This window comes from Vulpes lagopus, chromosome 1, assembly GCF_018345385.1.
Source record: "Vulpes lagopus strain Blue_001 chromosome 1, ASM1834538v1, whole genome shotgun sequence".
Lineage (NCBI taxonomy): Eukaryota > Metazoa > Chordata > Mammalia > Carnivora > Canidae > Vulpes > Vulpes lagopus.
In genome coordinates, this window is record NC_054824.1 from 105954120 (window position 1) to 105975459 (window position 21340).

Here is a 21340-nt window from a genome sequence, read left to right on the forward strand (position 1 = left end):
CCACAGGGCACCCTTGGGCTCAGTTTCTTTCCTTCCTGGCCTTCTGTGGTTCTGAGTCTAGGGCTGGCAGGAAGGGGGTATCCCTGGGGCCCGGAGAGCTTCAAGAAGGCCTACTGAGGAGGCTTGGAGGATGGGATCCTTTCTCCGCACAGGGCATTGGGCAGCATGGATGATGCGGATAATCGACGAGCCCCCAGTGTTTCGGCAGATGCTGAATAGGAAGCCAGCCAGAAGTGGCCTGTGGTGTGGCCCAGTCCAGGGCAAGTTCAAATAACATGGCTGTTCAAATCCAAAAGCACAAACTCAGTCAGCCAAAGAGAATGGGCAGAAAAGATTGGATTCAGAGATAACACTTGGTCACAGGCTTTAGTCATTATCTCCCATGTCTTCCTTTTGGGTCTTAATTCAAAGACAGTGGGGGTGGAGGGGGAAGGGGGAAGGGACAGAACAGATAGATCAATAGGAAAGTTCCAGAATGAAAAGAATGGTCTTTCCTGCTCCTGAACCCAGCTCTGGTGCCACCCAGGGAGGGTCTCATGGTCTCCGCACCCCCCACCTCCCCACCACCCTCCCTCCCCCGTGTGTGGGGTGCTGTCCTTGGTGCTGAACACACGCACGCACGCATGCACACTCACGGAGCTACGAGGACACGACTGTTTCTCAAATTCTGATTTAATTGGAGCCTAAGGGGAGGTGGGGCCCAGCCTGTAGGGGACCCCTGTTTGGGCCTAGGAGATGCCTTCCTGGGCCTTTCGTGTCAGTGTCTCAGATGGTCCGCCCGCTGTGCCCGCCTCGGCTGGGGAATCGCCAGTCCAGCCCGAATGCTTGTGGTGCAGAGGGAGCAGCACGGGTCCGAGGAGCCGGGTGACTCTCCCGAGCCCTCCAGGATGCAGTCTGCAGGCCTGGGGCCCTGCTTTCCCCACTTTTAGACCAAACTGTGTTACTACTCACAAGAGTGAGCGCTTGCTGGAGCCTCAGAGTCCCTCTGCTCTGTCCCCAAAGCCAGCAGACGTGCTAGCCTCCATTGTTCATCTTGTTCCTGTGACTCCTGGTTGGGCATGAAGACCTTCAAGAGCAGGGGTGGTGGCCTCAGAATTAAGCACTGGGCTAGTCCACCTGTGGTGACAGGTCAGGGCCAAGCAAGAGAGTTGGGGCACAGTCTTCCGAGAGGACAGAGAGTTTTTGTGTGTGTCTAAAGGGAAGGCCCTCCCCTCAGCTATGCTAGGAACCTGTGTCTGAGAAGCCGGAGAAGCCACGTTAAGGTCTAGCCTGCTGTTGGCCCTCGTGATGGACGGAATCTGTGGAAGAACATTCTACACTGAGAAGGGAGATGGACTGGGAGAGGGAGCCCTCTGAGGAGCAAGGGCTCCACCGCCCTGTTCTTCCTGGTGCCCAGCATCAGGCTGTGTGCAGCTGTTCCCCTGCCCGGCTCCATTATGGGAGGCCAGGACCAAAGGCTTGGCTACCCTGCCTCGGTGTCCCCTGATGCAGTGGACAAACCGCGGATATACTGCGGAGGTCCGGACCGACGTGCCCCAGCTTCCTCTGGCTGGAGCTGCACGTGTGACCCTCCCGGTGACAGGGGGCGGCCCTCCTGCTGCCCGCTGTCCTACTCAGTCAAGTTCTGCTTAGTTTCTGAACCCTTCTAGCTGGAATTGTCGACACACATAGCTGCACATGCATGAGCAAAAGCCACTGTGCGGTTGTGTCCTGATACGGAAAGATAGCAGCACCGGGAGGGCGTGCTTCCCCACTGCTCCTGCCTGAGCCTGTCCTTCTAGCGTCCAGTGTTCACTCCCACCTTGTTTCATCTGCTTGAGTCCAGAGCTCTGCGCCATCTTTATGCATCCCCGCTCACACCCCTGATTGCCTCTGCTCTTCACCGCAGGCAGTTAACTCCCTCCTCCAGTACCCACCTTCCCGGACGTGGGCCGAGATGCACCCAGAGAACCCAGATGTGTGTCAGGGATAGACACCTCACTGCACTAGAGCAGGGCCACCCCATAGTGGGGTCATATAACTGCATGGTGCAATGGTGAAGAGCATAAACCCTGGGCCACACTGTCTACACTCCTATCCTGGGAACTAGCTCTCTGAGCACAGTCAGGTTCTCCTAGCCTCCGTCTTCTCATCAGTGACAGCGTCCTAGGGTTGTCACCAGTGTGAAGCACTCACAGGCTGGCCGGTGCTACATTAGTGCGTTTGCTGTTATAATCACCCGGAGTCCAGCCCCCACCCCACCCCCTAGCTGGGGAGAGCTGGGCGCACCCACGGGGCCCTCAGAGGCAGCTCTGGGCTCCCTGCCCATTGGCAGGCTATTTCCTTTTCTTTTTCCACATGGTCTAAAGTATTCATTATCCCTTTGTGCTCTGTTCTGAGAGTAGCACGGTTCACCCTGGCATGAGGCCCCCTAATTGCCAGGGAAAGGGGCTGTTGTGAAGGATTCGGCAGCATTTAAGTGCTACAAACCATCCGCTGGAAAGGGTGGTTGCTTCTGATTAGGCTTCTCAGAACCTTGGCCTTGCAGCGACCTGGGGGACAGGGGTGGGCTGACCTCCGGGCTGAGGAGAGGATGGGGCTCAGAGAAAAGCTGTGGCCACAGGAATGGCAGACTGGGGGATGTTCTTGAAGAAGCCAATGTGGTTTTGCGGGGGGCAAAGAGGGAGTCTCAGTGCCCGACACCTGAATCCTTGCTAAAAAGTATTTAAGGAATGATGCTGGGTCCTGTGGCCAGGATGCAGGGTCAGTGCACAGAGGGATGCAACAAAACAGGGTTTCTAATTGAGGGGATGCAGAGTCACTGGGAAGAGCATTAGATGACTGTTTACCAAAGTAGGTTCTGTGAAACCCTGGTCCTGTGAGGCGGGAGGAATGTTCTGTGGAATAAAGAGGAAGGATGAGGAGGAGTTCTGGCCAGAAGAGTTTGGAAAATACAGCATTCTGCATCGCCACCTACTTGAAGAGTCAACATCCATCCAAGGCCAGTAAAGGCCCTGAGAAATTTAGCAATAAAGCAATTTATCTAACAATCTTAACTCAGTGTATCCCAAACATTTGACGGAGCCTTTTTGAACTTTTTTTGCTCCCCACAAAACCATTTTAATATCCAGTGTTTCTAAAAGTGTGTTTCTTGCAGTGCCTGGGCGGCTCGGGCTGAGCGTCTGCCCTCGGCTCAGGTCATGATCCTGGGGTCCTGGGATCGAGTCCCATATCAGGCTCCCTGCAGGGAGCCTGCTGCTCCCTTTGCCTGTGTCTCTGCCTCTCTGTGTGTCTCATGAATAAATAAGTAAAAACTTTTAAAAATTATAAAAAATAAAAAGCAGAAGTGTTTCATGGACCACCACAGCTGTTCCTAAATCTAACCTGGCTGTGCTCCTGTCTCCACATGACTGTGCTGCATAGTGACATTTGAGAGCCAGTAGATTTGTGTTTCTAGAACACCACCGGGGAGCTCTGCAGTCAGAGTCAGGAAGCAGTGGACGTGCTGTGGTGTGGGTTCCTAGGGCACAAACTCTGAGGACACTGCAGAGGTGCAGAGAGGAGGGGTCTTGAGCTGGATCCTATCAGAAACCAAGACTGGGCGCAGGGAGGACATTAGTTCCTCTGAGCCCGGGAAGAGCAGAGTGGTCCAAAGAGGAACAGAATCCCACACCTTAGGCAGCACCCTGCGGCCTCCAAGCCCTCCACACTGACGTTGCTGGTGTGCCCAGGAAGCCAGGCCCAGGCAGCAGCGGCCGAAGCCTGAGGCTGGAGAGACCAGGGAGTGCCTGGGGACGGGCCAGGCCTAGGCCACCCTCTGCTCTGTCCTTCTGTCCTTGCCTCTCATGTGGCTCCTCCATGTGGGAAAATGGGGTAGGGGTGGTTTGGAGAGTGAGTTGGGTCTGGCTTCAGGTGAGACGTTCCAGAAACCAGATTGCCGTCTGCGTGTCCATGGGTCTGTCTGTCTGTCTGCAAGCCCCTGCCCCTCTTGGGCTTGTACAGCCTACATGGGCTTATGGGCAAACCTCTCTGTAACCACAGGAGGCCTTGAGGAGGAGGAGGCATGGGTGCATGCATGCATATGGGGAGGATTGCCAGGTTCAAGGACTGGTGTCCAGAACTCAAGAAAGGGGGACTCTCCAGACACTTCAAGGGCCTTGACAGGACCTGACGTGCTGCGGCAAGGTTGCTCCCCATCAGCTTGGATGCTGCCGGCCCAGGGCTGGGGAACTGGTGGTCTCATTTCCCTGCAGCACCCAGTCACTCGGCCGGGTGAGGCCTGGCCCCTCCAGGCACTGCCTGGACCGCCATCTCAGCATTGACAAGGGGCAGCCAAGGAAGGCTCGGCAGGCGAGGGTCTTTCCTCCCTGGGCTGAGATTTGAAGGAGCTCAATTTTGCTTCCAAGCGCCAGGCAGTTTCTCCAGTGCCTGTTGAGAAACGGCTGCATGCGGTGATTGCATGCCTGTCACCTTCCACTGCAACGCGCTGAGGAAGTGTCCGATCCTTGTTCTATGCCAGTTACTGTGGCGAGTAGAGCCACCATATGTCGGTCATCCCCTGTGACCAAGACTTTCACTGGGAGCTTCTCCAGCCTTGCCCCCTCACCTGTTAATGGGCTTACCTTCCTGCTCCGTTCAACATGGACAGGCCCAACCGCCAGCCCGCAGCCCCTGGCACCCGAGGGTCCTCCTGCTTGCTCAGTGCCATCATCTCCTCCAGGGCCACTGAGTGGCGCAGCTCCAGGCCTGCCGTCCATGTTATTCTTCTCTTGGCCGTGACCTTCCCATCCCTTTGTCATGGGCATTTTCTCTCCTGCCCACGTTCCTCGCTCTCCAGTGGCCCAGAATCCTGGGTTGGCAAATGGCTCTTGACATCCTCTTCCATGACTCAGTCTTTCAGACATGACGAGAGCAGCAGGGTTGCCCATCCCCCATGTACAGGCTAGAATCCGCTTGATGGAGGTGCAGGCATTGGAGGCGGGCCTACTGTGAGCCCAGCTTGGCCAGGAAGAGGACAAGAAGAGGCACAAGAAGAGAAGGCAGCTGTCATCAAGGGGCCTACCCGCTCCTGGGGCTCGTGCATGAACCTCAAGGACATTGTGCTAAGTAAAGTCAGTGAAGCACCAAAAGGCAATGATTCCACTTGTGTGAGATGCTCAGAGTGGTGCCAGTCATGGAGCCAGAAAGTAGGAAGGTAGGGGCTGGGGGCCGGGTGTGGGGGGTGAGGGAGGTGAGACAGGGAGTTAGTGGGGGTGGCATCTACCGTTTCCGTTTTAGAGGGTGAGAAGGGTTCTGAAGATGGACGGTGACAAGGGCTGCATGACAGTGAGAACGGACTTAACACTGCTGAACTGTATGCGTGAAAATGAAGACAGTAAATTTTATGTTACGTGCATTTTATCCCAGGAAAACAGTTTGGCGAAAAAAAAACTTACTGGAAGATTTAACTTTTTTATTTATTTGAGAGAGAGAGAGAGTGAGAGTGTGTGGGTTGAGGGAAGGGCAGAGGGAGGGAGAGAGGGAGAGAGGGAGTCTCCAGAAGACTCCCCACTGAGCATGAAGCCCGATGTGGGGCTCCATCTCATGACCCCGACATCATGACCCAAGCTAAAACCTCAAGTCGGATGTTGAACCAGCTGAGCTACTTAGGCGCCCCACAATTTAACATTCTTAGAAAGGAACAATGACAAGCAGTGGCCCCCTTAAGCTGAGTTTATAAGTGCCAGAGTCAGTTGGGCTTTTAAAGGGTCAGGGTTCAGGGAAAGGGACTTGGTGCTGCTACCCTGCAGGATAGTGAACTGCACTCTGGGCGAGGTCTTGGACATGTGCTTCAGAAGCAGGATTTATTTATTTGATTTTGTTGTTATTGTTCTTTGACCTTTGCATTCGAGACATCCTACTACCTGTGGGGGCGCCTGGCTGGCTCAATTAAGAGAGCTCACGACTCTTGATCTCAGGGCTATGAGTTCAAGCCCCACGTTGGACCTGCAGCGTACTTTAAAAAAAAAAAAAAAAAGAATTGTGAAATGTTCACGGGCGATTACATTTGAGGTGGGGGAAGGGTGTGGTGAACGGGCCAGCTCACATCTCAGGAGGCCTGGGGACTGTCTCCTCGTGGGGGCTGATAAGAGTCCTTCTGGCCTTATGCAATTTCAAAGCTGCATTTGAAGCAAGCCAGGTCCCAGGACTTGGGGGGTGGGGGGACGATGAGGCAGTGCAAGAAGGGACAAAGGGGGTGAACTGGAACATGAGCAGCCAGCTGATTCGAGGCCTGTAAATCAGGCCCTAGTGGGTTAGTGATGTCTGCCCCTGGTGGGAGAGGGCTGGTGGCAGCGTGCATGCCAGCCGGAAGAAGCCCATCTCTCAGAGACTGCCTTACGTGAATAAAAGGAATCTCATGTCCGGAGTCACTGAGGTCACGAGGCAAGGTCATCATGGCAAGAGGAAAACACAAGCTGGAAGAAGACAGTGAACATTTACTGAAGTTCTGCAGACGCCTCCTAGGCAGTAAGCAAAGAGCCCTGGGGGACCCAGGGAGATGCCTGCCAGCCAGGGTGTCCCATCTGGTGCAGGAAGAGGGGTCCCTACCAGGAGATCGGAGTGGGAACTGCCATGGCTGGACTGTGCTGCCACACGTCAGCCACGTGGGTGGAGGAGCCAAGCCCTGCAGGGTGGGGTCCACCTGCGGGGGGGCAGGGGAGGTGCAGTGTGGGGTCAGGAGGACACTGTCCGTAATGGAAGGGCTCAGGGATGCAGCCTGGGCAGGTGTGGGTAGGAAGCCCGCAGGTGCACAGAGCCACCGCGTGGCCCCGTATGGAGAGGCTTACGGCCCCAAGTCAGTGGGGGTGACTCTCAAGAGGATTGTGGGAGCTCTCAGGGGACAGTGGGAGGAGAGAGCTTGTCACTTAGAACCTGGGGCTTCGGGCTGGTCGTGCCACAGGGAGGGGCCAGTCCCAATTTCATCAATGAGGTCACGCACCATCCCCATTTACTGCTCTCTTGCCAGTGTTGGTGAGAGTCCAAGCACTTGCTCCCCCTGCCCCCCCCCCCCGGCCGGGAGGCTGAACCACTCCTCCTATCTACCAGTCGCTGTGCTCCCTGTCCCTCCGACTGATTGAAGGCTGAAACGCACCCGCAAACTGCTCCGTGTCCCTGGAAACAAGGTTGTTCCACATGCGGGCCATGAGCCGGGCCAGCTGGGAATGCTGCAGTGAGGGAGCGGCGCGTGCCGCCCAGCTCTGACCACTGGGACCAAAATGAAGCGACTCTAACCAAACGCAGCCCCCAGATCACAAGGCTTCTTTGTTAAAGAGCTGGTGTCTGGTCAGTGGGAGAGGCAGGGATGGGCTCGTTGAGCCTGGTTCGGGTTCGTTTCTAGTCCCCTGGGGCTTCTTTGTTCAGTAGGCTCTAGGGTGATGTGGGCTGTGGGCTGCAGGTGGGCGGCCACCAAGGAAGATAGCAGGTGGGACCGTTCACGGGCTGGCCCCTGGGGAGGTGCACATGTCCCCCTGCACAGCTCAGCGGGTTTTCATAAGCTGAACACATTTATGTAACCCACACCCAGCTCAAGAAACAACATTACCAGCCCCCCAGGGCCCCCCTTCCAGGTGCTATCTGGATTCTTTCTTTATAGATTAATTAGTTGCCTGTTCCTTAACTTTATGTAAATTTTTAAAAGATTTTATTTATTTATTTGAGAGAGAGAGAGAGAACATGAGCAGGGAGGAGGGGTAGGAGAAGCAGACCCTGCTGAGCAGGGTGCCTGGTGCGGGACTCAATCCCAGGACCCTGAGATCATGACCTGAGCCGAAGGCAGATGCTTCACTGATGGAGCCCCCCCGGGGACCCCCTGAGCTTTATATAAGTTGAATCATAGAGTCGGTACTTCTTCAGGCCTGGGTTCTTGGTTCTACTTTGTGTTTGGGGGATTTGCTTACACTGTTATACGTTGTTTTAATTTGTTCATTCCCCTGCGGTGTACTATTCCAGTACGTGAATAGGCCACAATTTATGTGTCTGCTCTGCTGGTAAAGCATTTCAGTGGTTGCCAGTGCGGCCCTAGCGTGAGGAGTACTGCCCTGTGCCTCTGGGCTTCACACCATTGGTGAACATCTCTGCACATTTCGGTCGTGTCTATACCTGGGCGTGACTTCTGGGCCATAAGGCATATGCACTTATGCCCAGCTGTACTGGAGGCAGAAGCATGGTTTTTAAAGGGTGTGATGATGAAGGTGGACCCCAGGGGTCACGAGGGATGGATGGCGTCAGGAGCCAAGGCAAGTCGCTGGAGAACATGGGGGGATCAGCAGCCAAAGGGCAGAGAAGCCAAATTCTAGAAACTGGATGGAATAAAGTGCTTTCTGCCTATGAGATACATCATGTAGGGAATGTTGGAGGACGAGGACTGGAGAGGTTGACTTAGAGAATTTAATCACTAGTATAGCCATGGTCAGTAGGGGCTTTTCAGTGCTGCCTGGTGTGGGGAAGTGGGGGCCCAACTCCAGAGGAAGTCAGCCCCTCGATGCGGGCCTGCCTCTGTGCCGGGAAGAGGCCGCTGCCGTCGGGCTGGTGGTGGTGGCAACAGCTCACTAGTGTGGTAGCTTTGAGGACAGGGCTGGGGGCAGCAGAGACTCAGGCTATTTCTCCACCTGACTGCACAGTTGTCAGACGCCACCCAAGTGAGGGTCCGTGCCCGGGGAGAGGCCAGGGGTCCTTGTGACTCTCACTGGGTGCCCTAGCCAGGTTGCTCACTCCAGCAGCTTTCTCCAGCCTACAGGCTGCCCAGAATAACCAACCGAGGGGAGAGACTGGAGGCCTCTGCAGCGCTCTCTGGGAATGAGCCTTTGCCTGCTTGTCCTCAGTGCCCGGACCAAGCAAATAATGCCACCCTTTCATTTCCCGTCTTTTCCAGAATGGCAGCAAAGACAACTCTCTGGACATGCTGGGCACGGATATCTGGGCTGCCAACACCTTTGATTCCTTCAGGTAATCCCTCTTGTGTGTGGCGTATGCCTCTGGCTGTCTTGTCCTTACAGAAGCCCTGCGGGGTCTTTGGAAATTGAGTAAATGTGGAGCATTCGCTGGTCAGGAAGTGGAGAAAAACAAAAAGGGGGTGAAGTAGAAGGGATGAGGCTGCTGAGGAAGGAGATGAGAGAGAGAGGAGAAGATTGAAGGCAGGGAAATGAGGGGGGAGCATCCAAGGGAGAGAGAGTAAGACAAGGAAGAGGAGTCTGAGAGAGGATTGAGGGGGAAGAGAAACCAGGTGCTAACAGTCCGGCCCCAGGGGAGAGGGTGGGAAGGTAGAGGGTGGCCTGGTGGTTGGAAGAGCAGAGAAGGGCATGTGGTGGCCAGTCAGTGACTGTGGCTCCTCCCCCCAGCCTGGGGTCATAGGCATTGCGGGGGGGGGGGGGGGGGGGGGTGCCTGCAGAGGAGAGCTCTGGAGGAAGGAGGGGTTGTCAGCGGTTCGTACTCTAGGAGGTTCCTGATGGGCCGGGGTGGAAGGAGAGGTAGTGGCCAGGGTCACGTCAGTGTGTGGGGCTGGTGCCCCCGACAGGTCTGCTAACGGGGCCGACCGTGTGTTCACTCCCCTGGGGAGTGATGGCTCTGGGCTCCGGATGGCAGTGGCCCTTAGCTGTGCTGGCCCCGGCCTTGGAGCTGGCTGACACCGGGTGTGCTCCGGCCGCAGCGCTGGCTCAGGGAGGGAAGCGCGCTGGTCTCCCGGGACCGGGACTGGTGGCACCGGCCTCCTGTCCCGCTGACTGGCCGCATCTCCCTCAGAGCTGCCTTGCCGCCATTTGGGGCGGCTCTCAGAAGCTTCACTGGCAGGCTTCGGGCCTCCTTCTCCTGCAGCCGTCCTCGAATGCGGGGGTGAAAGCAGGCTGCCGTGTTTTAGGGGGACCACCGTAGAGGAGGCAACAAACCAGCACACGTGTTTAGGGACACGCATTATTGGGCAGCTGCGTTGAGGAGAGGTGAGGGCCTCGCAGCAGCCTCTCACCCCCTTGGCTGGGAGCGCGGAGCTGCTTTCCAAGCGGGGGCTCTCTGTGGACCCTGCCCTTGGCTTCGGTGCCTCCCCGTGTCCCCGGTTGGCAGCGCCCTCACCTCACTTCCTCGTCTTTTCTCACCCTCTAGTGGTGCCACCTGGGACCTGCAGCCCGAAAAGCTGGACTTCACCCAGTTCCACCGCAAGCTGAGACACACGCCCAAGCAGCCCCTGCCGCACATCGACCGGGAAGGGTAAGGGGTGACCAGGGGCTCTTGCCTGGGGGTGGGCGGGCTTACCGCTGACCCGGCGTCCAGAGCGGCCTGGCCCTGGCCGAGGACGCCCAGGGGCTGCTGCCCAGAGAGGCGCTCCACCGAGAACCGCAGGCAGGCTCACTGGCCTCCTCCAGGACCGGCTCCTCCTCCCAACCACCGGCCACGGCCCTGCCTGGCCGCCATCTGGTGCCATGGGTCTCCCCACATCTGGTCAGGGCCGCTTGGAGACTTGTCGAAACACCTGGAGCAGCGCCCTGAACTCTGAATCAGGAGGTCTGGGGTGGGGCCTGAGAACGTGCATTCCTGAAAAGTTCCCTGGGGTGCCAGTGCTGTTGGTCCCAGGTCCCCACCTGGAGAACTGCCAGTGTAGTGTCGGGCTGTCTCCTCCTCTGCTTTTTTCACATATCGGCATTGCCTTCTTCTCTTCACAATGTGTCCGGGCCTGAGCTGACCTCAGGACAGCAGGGTGGCCGACACAGGGGTTTGAGACAGATGGGGTTTGGGTGGTTTTTTTTTTTTTCCCTTCTCTGTTTTATAAACCCGGACTGAGTCCAGGCAGGGCTGGTGTGTCCCGAGTGGGGGTCAGCATCCTCTGACAGAGAGAGGCTGTGATTGTGGAATCCAGATGGCCCACAGCTGGTGAGAATGACGGCTGTGGTCCAGGTAGGGGTCTGGAAGATGAGGCGAGAGCCTGCAGGCTGGGATGCACTAGCGAGGGGCCAGGACCGGGGTGCTTCCGCCCACACCCAACACAGACTCCGGGTTCCCAGCACGCGTGTGGCCCCTGGAGCAGGATTGCTAAGAGTCCTGGGGACATTGAGTCTTCCTTCCTCTGGCTTCTTCCTTTTGCACCTCACTGGGGCTCCCTTCATGGGAAAGGGGAGCAGGGCAGGGTGCAGATATGAGGCTGGCTGTCTCTGGGAAGTTCTAACCCTTCAATCCCACAGTGGGGTCCCCTGTCAAGTAGCCCCCTCCCTCAGGTTCCTTAGGTGTTTTTGCAAAAGTTGCCTCATTAACATAAAAACAGACCCCTTGATCTCTGTCATGGCTTAGGAAATTCCAAGGAATTTAGGAGTTCTGCACCAAGACTGGGGACAAAGACCAGATATATCTTGTATAAATCACAGTGCCATACATGGTAATTCCACATTTTAGATTTTTGAGGAACTGCCCAACTATTTTCCGCAGGGGCTGAATAATTTGAATTCCCACCAGCAATGTACAGGGCTTGCAATTTTTGCACGTCTTTTGCTGACACTTATTGTGCTTCTTTTTTTTTTATTATGCTGATGGCTTTCACTTGTCGTGTGCCCCCCCCCCGCCCCCGCCATTAAACATCGCTGCATCTCACCTGCTGCCCACCCCACTCTGCCCACCCTGTCACACACACACACACACACACACACACACACACACAGTGGTAGTGAAATGATCACCAGCCCAGGAAGGGAGATGTTCTGGTCTGTAGTTCAAGGATGAGAGAAATGCATCTGCGAGAGGCCAACTAGCTTGCCCAAGTAGAAGAGCCATGATGTAAGGCCTTTTCAAGCCATCCACACACCGGAGCACCTGTGGATCAGCTTAACCCCTTCAACTTTCATGCAAAATCATCTGCTTGTGTGAATTTTTCTAGGGAGAGGCAGTGCATCACTTGGCTCATACTCTCCCAGGGCCCCCAGCCTCTCAGCACGGCTCCTTTCCCCACTGTCTGGCCTGTGTGGGTTCCATCAGAACTCCCCAGTCGTGTTTTGCTTAGGGAAGGGAGCCAGCCTGCATGGAGGCACCCTATTAGATTGAGGTAGAGCAGGGGCAGGACCCAGCATCCCTGTTCCTGGCAGATCCCGGGTGCCAGTCCAGTGGCCACCTGTGGGCAAGGCAGAGGCTGTGTCGCCCTTGGAGCCCAGCCGCCCAGCATGTCCCTCGGAAGCAGGGTCCCCCGTGGTTGCCAAGGCGCCCCGCAGTCCATGTTGCCATGGAGGGACAGAAATCAGAGAAGGCGGTTGCCGTGGAAACCCTGGCAGCAGCAGTGACTCAGCCGGTCTGTGGCAACCTTCTGCCCTCCCAACCTGTGGGCCCTCCAGGCAGCTGCCAACCCCAGCCGGGTGGGTCTGGGGGGACAGCACCGTCCCTGGACACAGCCCCCCACGCCCCTGTAGGCTGCTGAGGGGTGGACGGGAGGCTGTGCCCAGGCTGGGCCGGGCTGCTGTCTAGCATGTGCTTAGAGCTCAGGGCGGCCAGGAGTCCCTCTGTGGGGTACATGACCCGGGGACAGGGTGTCAGCCATCCCAATCAGCCGGGTCCCCAGCTTCCTCCCCTCCCGCTGCCCCTGCGGATGATCCAGATGTGAGCCTCTGGTACCTTCACCAACCAGCCTGCACTTCAAAGATAGTTGGATGTTTCTAGACCTTTCTTTGTCTCCTTATCTGCAGGCAGCCCAGCATATCACAAGACTGGGGTGGGGGTGGAGGGGGCGTGCCCATCACACCTTCCTTACTCCCCTCCCACCTTGGCCTTCTAGCACCATCTTGCCCCCTGACCACCCTCGCCTCCCCCACCCCCTCCGCCGGGCAGGCTCCTTGAGGTCCATGGCCACAGACTCGGGCTTAGCTTCAGGCCATTGCCCTGCTGCCCTCTGCCCTGGACACATTCCCCCAAGTTCTCCGCTTGACCAGCTCATGACCCACCTCCCTCCCTCTGCCTCAGACCCTCTGGATGCCTCTGGGCAGCATTCCTCTCGGTTCCTGTGCTGCCCGGTCTATGCATGGTTTATGCTGGGGCCCAGCCCTGGCCGGAGCCCACACTAGAGCACTTGTCAGCCAGGGGCAAGGACGCGGCCTCCTACCCTCTTCTGCCCACCCCAGCCCTGCTGGGGTTTGCAGCCACTGCGGCCCCTCCACCTGGAAGGCTTTCGTAACATCTGTCACATGCTTCCCCACCCCCTGACAGTGATTATTGCTCACTGCCCTTAGATGAGGATTTGCTTCCCAAGAGCTGTGAGTGGTGGAGGGTGGGAACTAGGCTGGGTTTATTTTCCATGATTCCCAGGGAGGTGGACAGGGCCAAAAACACAAGAGATGCCCTGCAAATACTGAACCAATAAATGCTCTGGAATTTCAGAGTTGCGTTAATTCTGCAGCTGGAAAATGCTACAGCCCTCATGCCAAGTGGCCCTCAATGTGCCAGGGTCCCTAATGATAACACTGAGCAGTGGTCACTAACTAATCCATCCTGGGCACTGTTCCAAGTGCTCGCCTCATATTATTTAAAACTCACCAAACCTAAGGAGGGAGGAGCATTATTATCTTCCCTTGGCAGATGACGAGAACTAGGAAGCACAGAAATGAGTAACCTGCATGGGCCGGGGCGGCTCCAGAGTCTAGGCTCTCTCTCTTTTTTTAAAGATTTTATTTATTTATTCATGAGAGACAAAGAGAGAGGCAGAGACACAGGCAGAGGGAGAAGCAGGCTCCATGCGGGGACCCTGACGTGGGACTCCATCCTGGACCCTGGGGTCACGACCTGATCCGAAGGCAGACGCTCCACCGCTGAGCCACCCAGGCGCCCTGACTTAATGAGTCTCTGTGCCTGTGTTCTTCCTCCAGCAGCAGCCATAGCAGTAGCAGGAAAATAGTAGCAAAAACAGTAATAGTAGCAATACAGCTATAAACAGTATTAGGAGCAGTAGCCCTAGTGGTAATAATATACTTACCATATTATTTATCTTATTATAACTTGATGTCATTATTGCCCATATTTACTATAACAATACGCTTACCATTAAATATGGTATGTAAATAAGGGTGTGTATGGGGGGGGTGCACATGTGCCGGGCCTGGTTCTAAGCACTTCAATAACTGACTTAATCCTCCTGCCACCTTAGATACCACTAATGATCCCCATTTTACAAATGGGGAAACTGAGGTCCAGAGAAGTTAAGTGACTTGCCTAGGGTCACCCAGTTAGTAAGGGCTGCAGCTGGGGTTCCAGCCCGGCAGTCTGGTTCCAGAGTCTGCAGCTCTAACATGCAGAAGACAGGGGTGCTTGATTGACAGCTGAGGTCGGCATCTGTGGCCTGAGCATAGGCCTGCCCATATAGGGCATGAAGACAGCACCAGCATCCCAATGGGCTTGCTGGACTGGCCCAGAGGCAAGCCATGGAAGGAGAAATCCCTGTGGTGGGCCTGTGCGACCTCAAGAAAGTTGCCTGGTCATTGTCTCTTTCATCTACTGCGTTAGGTGATGGGCCTTTGAAGGAGCTGTGACAGTTTTGGGGGTATTCTACAGCAAGGAGCTTAGTGTCTTTGCCTGGAAGGGTCAAGGGGAGCTCGGGTCCCTTGTTACTTCCCTGGTGGCTGGATGTAACCCTAGTGCTCCCTGCACCTGGACTGGTCCTAGCATTCCCACCTGCACTACATCCTTCATTCTCAAGGCAGGGCCTGTGTTGCCAGGCGGGGGAAGGAGGGCACGCGTCTCTGGGGCTGTTCCTTCTGGGTGGGACAGACTGATCCTGGAGGCCTTGAGGAGGCAGGGCCATGTGGTCTCCTCACTGTCCCTGCTCTCCCTGCTTGCTGGGCTGGGATAAGACACACGAACATGCCAACTTTTCAGTGCCTTTCTATCTTTTCTGGTGCAGGTGTGGAAAGGGGAAGCTAGAAGATGGGGATGGGATCAACCTGAATGACATCGAGAAGGTCCTCCCAGCCTGGCAGGTAGGTGCAGGAGCACAGTCTCCAACCACCTCCAGCCGGATCCTGATCCTCTGCCTGGGCAGTGCATACACACTCCTTTGGCCTGTTACTCAGACAAGGTGTAGCTGGATTTACCGCAGTGGTAGGTGGGCAGGACTGGGCACCTGCTGAGGTCCAGGGTGTCCCACTGTGATGCGTGCGACAGCCCACTCTCAACTATGCTGTGGGCATTGGTGGCAGGCCTGACATCCCCCAGAATTGAAATGGGGCCATTCTCTGGCAACTCCAAGTACTTGGAAGTTTCTTTATCCCTTGACCTGTAATCTCTGCAGGTGCAGTGTCCTGCTGTGTGTTCCAGTGGGACTGCTGGGATTTCCAATGTGGTCAGGGCTATTTTTAGGCTTTTGAGAAGTGGAGTTAATCCTGCCCGTCTCCAGGTATCTGCTGTGCTTGCTGATTTTGCCATCGATTGGGCTTCTTTCCTTGAATTGAGCCAGGCTCTGGGACCACAGGAGCCACTCAGCAAAGAGACAGCAAATCTGCATCTCTAGATGCTTCTGGTGCTGGTTATCAGGCAGAAACAGCAGGAATCTAGCTGCATCTGGGTTGGGGCCTGCGGCAGCAGAGTAAGAGCCAGTCTCCCAGATGGCTGAGCCCTGCCCTGCCAGTGAGACCTGCCACCAGTCACCATGTCAGCCTTTCCTTCTCTCCTGAACCTCATGCCACATCAACTGCATCCATTCGCTTCCTGCTCCCTTTTTTTGTGCTTTTCCCATTTTGTGGGTGCAGTTTTCATGTCTTGGGCCCATTTTTTTTTAAGATCTTATTTATTCCTGAGAGACACAGAGAGAGAGGCAGAGACAGAGGCAGAGGGAGACGTAGGCTCCATGCAGGGAGCCCAATGTGGGACTCGATCCCAGGACTCCAGGATCACACCCTGGGCTGAAGGCGGCGCTAAACCGCCGGGCTACCCAGGCATCCCTCTCAGGCCCATTAATGAGAGACAAGCCAATGTAAGTCAAGGCCTCAGCAATCTGAAGAGGATACACCTTGGGCTGGTATTTCTTTGTTTCCTCCATTTGGGGTTTATTGAGTTTCTTGGATCTGTACATTTATGGTTTTCATCAAATTTGGAAAAATTTCAGCCATTGCCACCACCACCCCCTACTCCACCCACTGGGATTCTAATTATGTCTTCTGTTTATCTTCATATTTTCCCATGGCTCACCAAACTCTGCCTTTTTTTTTTTTTTTTAAGTCTTTGTTCTTTAAAGTGTGCTCCATGCTCCATTTTGGATAGTTTCCATTGCTATGTCTTCAGGCTCACTAGTCTTTTCTTGCAAAGTCTAGCCTACCATTAATCCCGTCCAGTGTAGTTTGCATTTCGGATGTGTTACTGTTCATGTCTAAAAGTTTAGTTTGGATCTTTTTTCCTCTCTCTTCCATTTTTCTCTTCTTTATGCCTATGCTTTCCTCAATCTTCTTGAGCATCTGGAATATATTTATAATACCTGTGTTAAGGTTCTTCTGTACTAATTCTGTCATCTATGTCATTTCAGTGTCTGCTTTTTTTTATATAAGATTTTATTTTTTTATTCATGATAGACATAGAACGAGAGAGAGAGAGAGAGAGAGAGGCAGAGACACAGGCAGAGGGAGAAGCAGGCTCCATGCCAGGAGTCCGACGCGGAACTCGATCCCGGGACCCCAAGATCACACCCTGGGCCAAAGGCAGGCGCTAAACTGCTGAGCCACCCAGGGATCCCTCAGTGTCTGCTTTTATTCATTGATTTCTCTCCTGGACATCAGCCATATTTTTCTGTGTGCACCTGGTGATGTTAGATTAGGTGCCAGGTATTAGGAATTTTACATTGTTGGATGCTGGATTTTTGTTGCTATTCGCTTAAATATTTGGGACATTGTTCTGCACAGTTAAGTGGCTTCAAAAAGTTTGATGTTTTCAAGGCTTGCTTTTAAAGCCTTGTTAGGCAGAAGTCCTCTAGTCTAGGATATATTTTGCTCCACTACTGAGTCAATACCCTTCTGAGATTGCTTCCCAATAGAAGTGTTTCTACCTCATCCACTGGGAACACAGACTATTTCTAGCCCTGCATGATCTCAAGGGGTTGTTCTGTTCATTCCTTTTCAGGAAGCTTTCTCCTGGCCCTGGAAGTTTCCTCACACACACGCACAAATTAGTGCTCAGAGACTCGAGGATCTGCAGATTTCTGAATTTCTCCTCTCTGGTGCTCTGCCTTGCAAATTCTAGTTGCTTTGGACTCCCTGAATTTTGAACTCTGCCCTCTTAACTCATTGACACCCCTTGGCTCTGCGTAGACTACTCTCCCTGGAAATTCTCTTCCAGGCAGCAGACTGGGGCACACATAAGGCTTACCTGGTTACAAAGGGAAAAGTGTGACCTTCTGGCAGAGAAACCTGGCAGACTCTAATTTGACCATGTGATTGAGGTTACCATCCTTAGCGACAGGATGGGTGGCCGCCATGTGCTGTCTGGTGTGCTGCATAGAGAAAACCCAACATCGTTTCTGGGGGGTTTCCTGCTAAGAAAGCACAGCCTGAGTCTGGTCATAAGAAACAAATGTAAGGACCATTTCCCTAAAATGGCTTGCATATGAAAGACAGGAAAAGACTGGGGAGTCTTCCAGTTAATCTGGAAGGAAGTAAGAGGCTAAATGCCACATGTGTTCTTTGCTGAGATCCTGGACCAGAAGACTTTGTCAGGCAGTTGGAGAACATGAGTGGGGTCAGCGGGTGGGGCGGTAGTGTTGCCTGGGTGTCAGTGTCCTGATTCAAAGGGCTGTATGATGGATTTATAGGCAAATGTCCTTGTTTTTGAGAAATACACACTAGAGTATTTGAGGGATATGGGGCTTGTGTCTACAGCCCATCCTCAAAAGTTTAGATAAACTAGATGGGATGCAGAGCAAATGTGGTAAGTATTAACAGTCAGAGAATCTGGGTGAGGGGCACAGGGAAGTTCTTTTACTGTCCTTACAACTTTCCTCTATGTTTGGGAGAAAAAAGAATCAATATTCTCAGCCACGGTGTGTGGCTCATAAGCATGGGGTATCAGTGCCTGAAATATCCTCTGAGCTGGATCTGTATTAGATTATCACCACTAATGTAAAGCTAGCTTTGGTGCAAAAGATACAGAAAGGATAAAGTACTCAGAAATTACGATTTTATTGCTCCATTCCTAAATGCCGATAGCATTCATTGTTGATAGAAAAAATACAGTTGAGAGACCCAGATCCAGGTGAAGATCCAGCTTCCCCCTGCCCTAGGTAAGGTGTTGACCCCTTGGTGGCCATTGAGCCAGAAGCCTGGGACATCCTGGCCAGAAAGGGAGCAGGTCTGACCACTTTCTCCTATTTGACATCTGTCTCCCAGCTCCCTGGGGAGCAGAGCAGAGTGAAGGGCCTTTCGTTTCTGCTCCAAGGGCAGGGAAAGCTGGGCCCCTGCCTAGGGGGAAGCAGCAAAGTTCAGGGGGTAAGGGCTTCATGTCCGGACCCTAGACGTGGCCCTGATACTGACCAAGCAAGGAATCAGGCTAATCACTTATCCTCGCTCTGCCTTAGTTTCCTCCTATGTAAAATGAAGATGATGGCAGTACCTACTTCACTAGGGGTGTTGGCGAAGATTGAATACCTGAGTTCATGTGAAGCATTGAGAACCATGCCTGGTGCATGGCAGGTGCTCCCCCACTCTGGTGGTGGATGCCCATAGCCGGGTTAGGAGGTGGGAGAGAGCATTCCCCTGTACCCCACCCCACTCTGTGCACTTTTCCTAAGTGACATCCCAGGTAGTGCAGAAAGTTTGCAGTAGAAGTCAGGAGAATCAAGCTGTGGGCTTCTGCCCCAGAAGTGCTCTGTGACCTCCCTTCCATGGGCTTCAGTTTACTCATCAGTAAAATGCCTCAGTTGGAGGCAGTTGGACTAGATCATAGGTTTGTAAACTGTGAAGCTCTTGGGTTCTTCAGAGGTGCCTTGGGAGTGCTAGTAGGGGTGGGGAACAGGGAGGCTGGGGAAACAGACATGGGGGCCCCTACTTGGGCTTACCCAGAACTGCTCTGCTGGTGTTGCTAAGTCAGCCTACTGTGAATTATTTCATTTGAGAAAATGGTTCTACTATTAAACACATTGTGAGGATCATCAGGCCAAGGCCCCCCTCAGGTTGCATATTCCACGTTTTCTCTCTCTTCCAGGAACCATAAATCAGCAAGCACTTCCGTTCTCTGGGGCCACATGTGACCTTAAACTCCTAGGGGCTGCTGGCAGTGGAGGCTTCACCTCTCTCCACTCAGCGTGCCACTCACATGCACACATGCCACTTTGAATCAGCTTTGCCCCCAGAAAACCACCAGCAGATAAGTCCCTAAATCCATGGTACACATCAGATCTGCCTGGGAAGCTTTGAAATCTATAGCAATCTAGTCTGACCCTTGACCTGACATGGGAATTATCTACTGGTGCACAATAAATAGCTCAACATCTAGCAGCTTAAAAAACATTTAGCATCACACATACTCTCAGAGGGTCAGGAATCTAGGAAGAGCTTGGCTGGGGTTCTGGCTCAGGGAGGCTCTCCTGCAGTTGTAGTCAGGCTGCTGACCGGGGCTGCAGCCATCTGAAGGCTAGACTGTGGCTGGAGGGCCTCCTTCCACCATGGCCCCTCCCATGGCTCCCTCAGTTCCACCTTGCTTGTTGGCAGAAGATGCCATGTTGGCCTCTTCATAAACTGCTTGAGCATCCTCCCAACATGGTAGCAGGCTTCCTCCAAAGCAAGTGATCTGATTGAGAGAGAGAGAGAGAATAAGAGGGAGAGCATCCAACATAGAAGTCTCGATCTTGTATAACATAATCTCAGAAGCAACATGCTGGCACTCTACCACATGCCATACCAGGTATAGTGTGCAGAAGGGACCACAAAAAGGCACGGCTGTCAGGAGGCAGGGATTGTTGGGGCTAGTGACCACACCCACTGGGCCATACCCAGGAATCTATATTTTTTTAAAGCATCACAGAACATTCTGCAATTTTATCAAAATCATCCATAAGAGTTGGAATCCCAGCATTCTAGCTGGTAATGCTCATGACACCTCTCCTTGAGTATTAGTACTTCATCTGGGTACTATTAGGGCAGAGCTGACAGGCTTCCTGATCCCAAAGCACAGCTGTGGTGGTAGAATTTGAGGCCCCTAGGAGAGCCCATTGGGATGATTTTTCTGAGTTCTCCCAGCAATCTTCAGAGACCCTCACAGATGGGACTGGCTGGCTGGCTGAGTTGCCCAGCTTCAGGTCCTCAGGGTCACCTAGCCTAGTTAGTGGCATTTGGGTTGGAACAAGTCTTGATCAGATGAAGCTGCCTGATGCACTGTGGGACAGTCAGTGTTCCCCACCTCAGCCACTGAACGCGGGTGGCTGGGGAGGGTAAGCAGCTATGGTGACCTCCTAAAGTGGTCCTAAATATACTGAGGATGTGCTGTGCACCCAGGCGAAGACCACTGGAGGGGAAAGCCCACACAGAGCCCAGGGACCCCCAGCCCTCCCACTGAGTCTCGGGCCTGAGCGGAGATGAGCCAGCTTCGTACGCTGTCTTCGACAGAAGTTAGAGTTTGAGGAGGAGAAAGAAGCCCCTCTAGTTACCCACAGTTAACTCAACCCATCGGCTGTTAAGTGGTTAACCAGTAGTTAACTGCATCTGAAGTTTCACTTCCCTTGGTCTCAGTTACCTGAGGCCAACTGAGGTGCAGGACCCACCATCAGAAGGTTTGTGTCGTCTGGCACACGTCCCAGCACCCACATCACTCACCTCACGTCCTGCCTCACACAGGCATTTTACCACCTCCTGTCCTCTCAAGAAGGGCGAGTACAGTACAGGGAGACTTAGAGAGAGGCCACATTCGCATAACTTTTATTACAGTATAGCAGTTTTTGTTGTTATGAATCTCTTACTGTGCCTGATTTATAAATGAAACTTTGTGGTAGTGTGTATGCCAGAAAGATAGAGTGGGGGGGGGGGGTGGCGGGGGGCGTCAGTGCTATCTGGGTTTCAAGGCTTTAAAAGGTACCCACTGGGGTCTCGGAACATGTCCCCCAAGGATAAGGAGACTGTCGTGTTGCCTTCCCTCCCCTACTGGGAGGCGAAGAGGGAGGACAGGAGGATGAGGGGTGAGACTGGCCTGAGGCTCAATGCCCACCTGCCCACCATTTCCTCAACCCAGAGGAAGAGAAGCATTGGAGCTGCAGCCCGCTCTGTCTCTGCAGCATCTCCCCACCCCACAGAGCTCCAGGGTGCCATCCCTGACCCTTTCCCTACCATTGTTTAGACTCCTCAGCATCCAGGAGCCTTTGTGATTTGCCCCAGCCCCCCTGAGCCTTGCCCAGGTCAGAGTC

At 54.1% G+C, this 21340-nt stretch overlaps 1 protein-coding gene across 10 annotated transcripts in view; it reads left to right on the top strand.

Annotated features, from left to right (window-relative positions):
- CTIF (cap binding complex dependent translation initiation factor) overlaps positions 1–21340 on the top strand; it is a 284428-nt gene that overhangs the window by 97157 nt on the left and 165931 nt on the right. For all 10 annotated transcript variants that reach the window (XM_041761953.1, XM_041761893.1, XM_041761927.1 and 7 more), the window contains 3 exons: positions 8891–8964; positions 10111–10215; positions 14870–14945. In XM_041761953.1, coding sequence (XP_041617887.1) covers positions 8891–8964; positions 10111–10215; positions 14870–14945 — 255 coding nt within the window. The remainder of the gene's footprint in view (positions 1–8890; positions 8965–10110; positions 10216–14869; positions 14946–21340) is intronic.